At 34.1% G+C, this 7,537-nt stretch overlaps 1 protein-coding gene across 3 annotated transcripts in view; it reads right to left on the bottom strand.

Annotated features, from left to right (window-relative positions):
* Positions 1-7,537, bottom strand: part of LOC106878542 (myocyte-specific enhancer factor 2C) — a 350,263-nt gene that overhangs the window by 220,140 nt on the left and 122,586 nt on the right. For all 3 annotated transcript variants that reach the window (XM_052967356.1, XM_052967355.1, XM_052967357.1), the window contains exon 3: positions 480-683. In XM_052967356.1, coding sequence (XP_052823316.1) covers positions 480-683 — 204 coding nt within the window. The remainder of the gene's footprint in view (positions 1-479; positions 684-7,537) is intronic.

Here is a 7,537-nt window from a genome sequence, read left to right as displayed (position 1 = left end):
ATTTATTATATACATATATATATATATATATATATATATAATATGCATATATGTATGTATGTGTATATATACATATGCGCAAACTCACACACATATTTATGTAACGTTATATATATATATATATATATATATATATACACACACACACAGAAATGTATAATATAATATCATATATATGTATGTGCGTGTGTGTATATATGTATATATATATACACACACACACACACATATATATATATACACAAATATATATATATTAGTGTTTGAATGTTATTTTTAACCTTATGTTTTTTATTTTTTATGATTATATATACATATACATATATATATATATATATATATATATATATATATATATATATATATATATATATATATATATATATATTTATAAATATATAACGCACACATATATTTTTTTTTTACATGTTTCTTATATAATTGCAGCAAAAATAAATTTTGAGATTATAGATATTTACCTCAATGATATCCTTGTTAGTCCTACTTTCATGGGGCTCATTGTACTCTGTATATTTGAGCAGTACTTTATCCATATCGGTACTGGCATACTGGAATAACTTGTTAGCACTGTTGAAAATAATCAGTGCTATTTCACAGTCGCATAGAACACTCAGTTCATAGGCTTTCTTCATCAGCCCAAACTTTCGCTTTGTAAACGTTACCTGTAATAGAATAAATGTATATTAGCAAAATGCTCCTGCATATATATATGTATGTATACATATACATATATCTTCAGTATGAAAGAGTGAGGTAGGGTAGAGGGTGAGAGACAAGGAGATAGGGTGAAAGCGGAATGAAAGATTTACCAAAAAACATACATAATAAAACAAATGTTTATGTTGGAGTGCAAACTGTGGCCATTTGCCCCTTAAACTGTGAAATTAAAATTTCATGGTATTCCACGGAAACTGAAAGAAGCCCATTGTATGTATGTGTGTGTGTGTGTGTGTGTGTGTGCGCATATGAGTGTGGTGTGCGCGGGTATGTATGGGTCTGTGTGTGTGTGTATGCACTATGTGTCTTTGCATGAATGTTTGTGGGTGTGTTGCATGCATGTGTTTGTGCATGTAAGTGTATTTATGTCTGTGTTTGTCCACCAACACTGCTTGACAACCAGTGTTGGTGTGCTTGCATCTCTGTGACTTCGCAGTTCAGCAAAAGAGACTGACAGAATAAGTAACAGGCTTAAAACAAAAAAAAAAAAAACAGGTACCGGGATCAATTTATTTCAAGTAAAATTCTTCAAGGCAGGCATCCTGCGTGGCCACAGTCTAAGAACTGACATAAGTTAAAGATAAAAGAATGATGGTAAATATTTACCAAAATTAAAAAATGGTATTTACTGCAAGTCATCCAGCATCAATAAACCTGAGATAAACATGACATTCTTCAATAAAAGACAGATTGGTTTATAAAACTGCTTCCACAGTCAAGCGTAATGAAATTTTGAGTTGCTTTACCTATTTCCACAGTAAAGGGGCTGATATACATGTATAGAGAAAGGCTAATTATGTAAAAATAATTAAGTCTTGAAGCTAGGGTGGCAGAAGTTATCTCCTGCTTGCAATAAATATTGGGTGCAAAAAGTGCACTGAATAAACCCAGCTGGAAGAGATGTCTTCCTATGGTTAAATGGTAGTATCGTCGTCTCTTAGAGGACAGCCACATTAAAGTGGCCACAAGCAGTAAAAATAATTCTTTCAAATTTAAGTAGAAAAGAGTTTTAATCTATGCAACACACTTCCAGTAGTTGACTGGTATCATATTTTTCTATCTCAGAAAAATGAAAGGTGGAATTTGAACTCAGAATGTAAGTAAATAGCCTGAAGACATGCAGCAAAACATTTTGTCTGGTGCTTTAATGATTCTGCCAAATCAACCATTCTTTAACAAGAATGAGTCCAAGGATGTTTGTAATTGATGCGTCAGTAAAAATCTGACCAAAATTTGCCAATTTGGATAAGTTTCCAAGCCAGACTCTGGTTCTACAGATATATAATTAGAAATGTCATAGGAGAAAATTACAAGATGAATTCTTCAAGCTAAACCAAATGGCAGGGGACCTACAGGTACACCAAAAACAAGATGGTTGGATGGTATCCATAGAGTCAGTTGCACACTGCTGGAATCCTGCTGGGAAGTCTAATGATGGTTACTTCTGATAGGTTCCTATGGAGGAGGTGCCTCAGGAATCTACTACCATGATTCTCCCAGGAATAGCAGCCAAAGAAGTTGGTTGGATTGAATAAGATTTTTGCTGTGAAAATAGGTGAATTCTAATGCTTATGGTAAAGTTCTTTGTCAGAAAAGAAATGAAGGGAATGGACCTTCTTGAATTGTTAAATATTCTTGTCTCAACATGTCTCATAGATTTATAGAAATCAGTGAACTGAATAAAATAACCTATCTATATAATAATAGCCAATGGAAGTACTGGTTGGTTGGTTGGTTTCTCCATTCATGCTTTACAAAGAGAGAGGAATGACAGGGACACTCATTTACAACTGTCATACAGTGTCAAACCAAGGAGGAAACAACAGACACACACACACACACACACACATACCCTTAGACAATGTCTTTTTTGAGACACCATCTACAAAATCCTATCATTAGGTTTTGTTCAGATCAGAACTATCGTAGCAGTTACTTGCTCAAGGTCTCATGATGCCATGCATTGGAACTGAAGCTGGAACCCTGTGGTTATGAAGTAAACTTCTTACCACAGAGCCATGGTTGATCCATATGATCCATAATCCACTGGCTGTCAGAGGACGTCATTACACACCAAAGTTTCCCACCTTTATGTGGGGTATTTAAGACTCAACAAGCCATCCGATTCCAACTTTTTCTTCTGATTCTGTATCATGACTCTAAATAAAGTCAATATAATATTAAAACTTCTATGCAGCATACTCCGCTTCCAGCAGAGACTTGCGCATCAGTTTGTGAAATCCATTTCCTTGAAATTCGTTGCCATCATATAGCTTTACTGATCATGATAATAAATTTCAAAATAAATTCACTCAAAGAATCAAAAGAAACAAGACCCCCCACCACTACTAAAAAAATAATAAATAAAGAAAGAAAGAAGCCCCAAAAATCAAAAAATCAAAATCTCAATCAAATGTTGATCAATCAAACTAAAATTTCTAATATTTGTGTTCTAGGGTCATGTTTACTATATTTTTTGTTTATTTTGTAAATCAATAAAACACTTTTTTCAATATATCTTTCAACACACACACACATACATACACACATATATATATATACATATACATATTCTGTCTCCAATATCTTAAATGGAATTGACTATTGCAGACAGAGAAATTTAATATGCTATCTGCAAGAGTGTCACAGGTTAAAATGTTACTAATAGTTGGCAAAGACAAAAATACTAGAATGCTACAGAAGTGACAGTTTGGTTGCGAAGAAAGCTAATTGCTTGAGATCCCTATACAAAGCCGGGGTCAGGTCATAGCATGACATAGTAATCTGTCAGAATTGACAACTAAATTTAGTAGTCAGAGTAAAAGAATGGAGAATGGAAGACTAAGAGCGGTGCACAATGGAAGACAGTGAAATAGAAAAACTGAAAGCATGCTTGCTTGCTGATTAGGTAGATGTATAGATATGGAGAAAGAAAGATACGTATACATACACATATTTATATATATATACATATACACACACATATATACATACATATATATATATGCAGAAAAGTCCTGATCACTAGTAGAGTGTTATGTCAAAAGTAGATGCTATCAGAATGGAAGTAATGCCACAGTCCAAACATTTTCGGTTTTTTTTTTTTTTTACTGTTTGTTTGTTTTATTTTTCTAGATATTGGGTTTGGTTTTTTTTTAGTGATTGAATTAGTCAAATAGTAAAGCTGAACTGGTATATATTTTACTGACTTACAGTGGGGGGATTTGAAGGCAAGTGCAGTGTCTTTATAGACAAAGAAAAACAAAATTCAGTATTACTCTGATAATTCAACAACCAATACAATGATCATGATCATCATCGTCACCACCATCATTATTTTATTTAAAGTCTATTTTTCTATGCTGGCATGGATTAGACATTTTGACAAGATCTGGGGAATTGCAGGGCTTCACCGAGTTCCTGTATCAGTATTGGTGTGATTTTGTACCGCTGGATGCTCTTCCAAACACCAACCATGTTAGTGTGTACTGGGCACTGTTTTTTCATGCCACCAGCATCAGTGCGGTAGCTGAGTAACTTGTAAGACAACAAAAGAGAAAAGGAAATGGACAAAAAAATTTGTTGCTAAGTTGAAGGGAATATTTCAGAAGGGAGGTTGTATTATGCTAAAGTATAGTTGTAAGGCTGAAGTACTATAAAAGGATGTGCATTACTGTCTTGCTACAGAGGAGATACATGGCTACTCCACATCATATAAGGGTGGGTGGCAATATTTGAAAAGGAGATAAAGAAGGTAGTGATAGGGTGCCATAACATACACTCAAAGTACAAGAAGGTGAGCAAGAGATGATGCAGACAGTGTGGGTCTTGTTGTTGATGATATTTAGCCCCGAGATAAAATTGAGTGAGCAGGCCTACAATCAAAGTCATTCAAACCATGACCATCCCATCTGTTGTCAGGAATAATTTACATCACAGACCACGCTTAAAAAATAGATGGCAGAGTTTGAGTAATTAAGCAGATGTCCCTCACTGGTTCATGGTAAAGGGCGTTGACTAAGTTGATGATTACAGCTCATACACATGTTTCCTCAAAATGTCATAACAATTGTATAACAGTTGTAGAAACATTGCATAATGTGGCATCTCACCTCATTAGTGTTCAGCAACAAATACATGTGTATGTCTTATAAAGCATTGAATACCATACTTGTTTTTTATATGTTGTCATTTCTATTATTTGGCTTTCATTTCACAAGCTAGCCTATTCCTACATTGATGCCCTGCATTCTGCGACACTGGATACTGGGGTGGATTACAAAATGCACCACCTGAGCTTGGGCTTTGGTTAAACTTTTGCACTTCATGGTGTCTTTATTCAGTATATAAGAAAGCAGGGTATGATTTGACCCCTCAAGACTATATTTCTGATGAATTATATGGCCTTTTGTCATTATTAAGGTGATGCTTGGAATTTCAATTAACTTGAAATTTTGATGGGAGATTTGAATTTAGATCGCTTTGTGTCCTAGAACCTGGGGCAGTCTCAGGTAGGTTGGTAACAAAAGGGTTAACACTTTAGCATCTAAACCAGCTATATCTGGCCCAAATATTTTACCTGTCTCATGTCCAAACCATCCAGATTTGACCTCTCACACCCACCCTACAATGTTATTCTAATAATAAGCAATCATATTCAAACCTCAAAGCTACAAGATAATGCAGGATTAACTTCAAACAGTGTTTAATAAATAAGCATTACATTTATAAAAGTAATTTGAGCGATAACGAGTTAAAGAAAATTTGGCTATTATTACTGACATGACATATTAACTAACTATGCAGAAGCACTCTTGTTGGATCCCAATAACTACCAGTAATATACTGGGGCAGGAGGAGGGAGGGTGATGCATTCCATCAACAATACTCCCCACATGCAACTCTATCTATCATGTGATCATTAGCTTAGTCTCTGTCTAGTCACGGTAATAATTGATATTCTCTCAAATGACGTCACTCAGGTGAGGAATAACTTTAACGAAGATACGTATGATTACATTATAATATAAAATGAATAAAAACACCCAAAAATAATATTCTTGAGATTCTGTTATTGTTGTTGTGTTTCTTTATTATTATTATTATTATTATTATTATTGTTGTTGTTGTTATTATTTGTTTCATTTTTCCAAAGCAAGGAATTAACGATGGCTAAGGAATGTGTAGTTTAATGGCATTACTTCATAAGAGTGATTAAGCCAAAAAAAAAGGGGGTCAGGATGGGGGTGGGATGGGGGTGATGGGTACAGTGGCTGAGGGAGGGGGGAGTAAATGATGAGTGCAAATATGTTGTTTAAGGGATTGGATTGCATCCTATATAATAACAAATTAACACCAGGTAAAAAAAAAAACCCATAAACAAAAAAAATATTATAAATCATATTTTAAAATCATCATCATTATCGTCATCATCATCATTATCGTCATCATCATTGTTATTCTCTGCCTTCTCATCCTCAATATTATTAGCGTCATCATTTACGTCGGTGCATTTATAGACGGTGTAAGAGGAAACAGCCGGCAAATAAGGAAAGATGTTTTTAACTTTTGCTTTTCATTTTTTTTTTATTATTATCCATTAAAAAAAAGTTTTTTAAGCCCACACCTGCAGCCTCCCTTGTATCAATAATAATAATAATGATGATGATGATGATGATGATGACGATAGGCAAATGAAAGCTGAAGGGGGCAAAAATATATTTAAAACTGTAAACTGAGGTTCACGCTTCCCTTTCCTCTTTCAAAGTCTACCACTACTGCTACTACTACATGTATCTGATACCTATGTGAATCCACCGGCACAACAACATAACAACAACAACCACCATTCACCACAACCCTAACCATGACCAATTCCACTTGAGATCTAATGTTTCTTTTTATAGAATTCTAATTTTTCTACTTTTAGGGTTTCGGGAGGGTGAAGTGGAGCTGAGAGAGGGATGGAGGGAGGGGCAGCACATTGGTTTTTTTTTTCTTATTTTTAATTTATTGGAGGATTTTGTAATACAAAACTCAATGCAACAATACACCATCTTTAATTGATAATACTTGTTTACGATGATGTAAGAACAGTTTGCCAAATATTTATTTAGTTCTCATTATTATTATTATTATTATTATTATTATTATTATCATTATCATTATCATCATTATCATTATTATTATTATTATTATTATTAAGACAGCTAGCTGGTAAAATCTTTAGCACACTGGGAAAAATGCTTAGTGACATTTCGTCTATCCTTATGCTCTGAGTTCAAATCCCGCCAAGGTAGACTTTACCTATCAACCTTTCGGGGTCGATAAATTAAGTACCAGTTGAGCACTGGAATTGATGTAATTGACTTAGCCCTGCCCCCAAAATTATTGGCCTTGTGCCAAAATTTGAAACCATTATTATTATCATTATTATTATTATTATCATTATTATCATTATTATTATTTTATGTTTGACTTTTGTTTTGCATTTGTACAAGTTGGATCCAAGTCTCACCCAGAGACCTCAAGAGACAACAAGTTAGAAGTTCATGTTGGTGTTATACCTAGGGTACCATATATTTGGATTTGTACATAGTGTTGTTCTAGAGAATGTTTAAGAAACCATAAGAAAATTATGTGCTTGTTTTAAAATTTAAGATCACATAGACAGTATTTTACGTAGGATATGGGCAGTTCCCATGAGCACTATCTTTTGAACTTCAGCCATTTCGGGGTTTGCTGGTATCTGAGCTAGGTAGTAATCAGCCCGTTTCGCTGTCATTCTCAGGGCACCTAT

The sequence above is a fragment of the Octopus bimaculoides genome, chromosome 4 (genome assembly GCF_001194135.2).
Source record: "Octopus bimaculoides isolate UCB-OBI-ISO-001 chromosome 4, ASM119413v2, whole genome shotgun sequence".
Lineage (NCBI taxonomy): Eukaryota > Metazoa > Mollusca > Cephalopoda > Octopoda > Octopodidae > Octopus > Octopus bimaculoides.
Note: the sequence above shows the minus strand (reverse complement) of the source record. Positions and strands in the feature narration are given on the sequence as shown.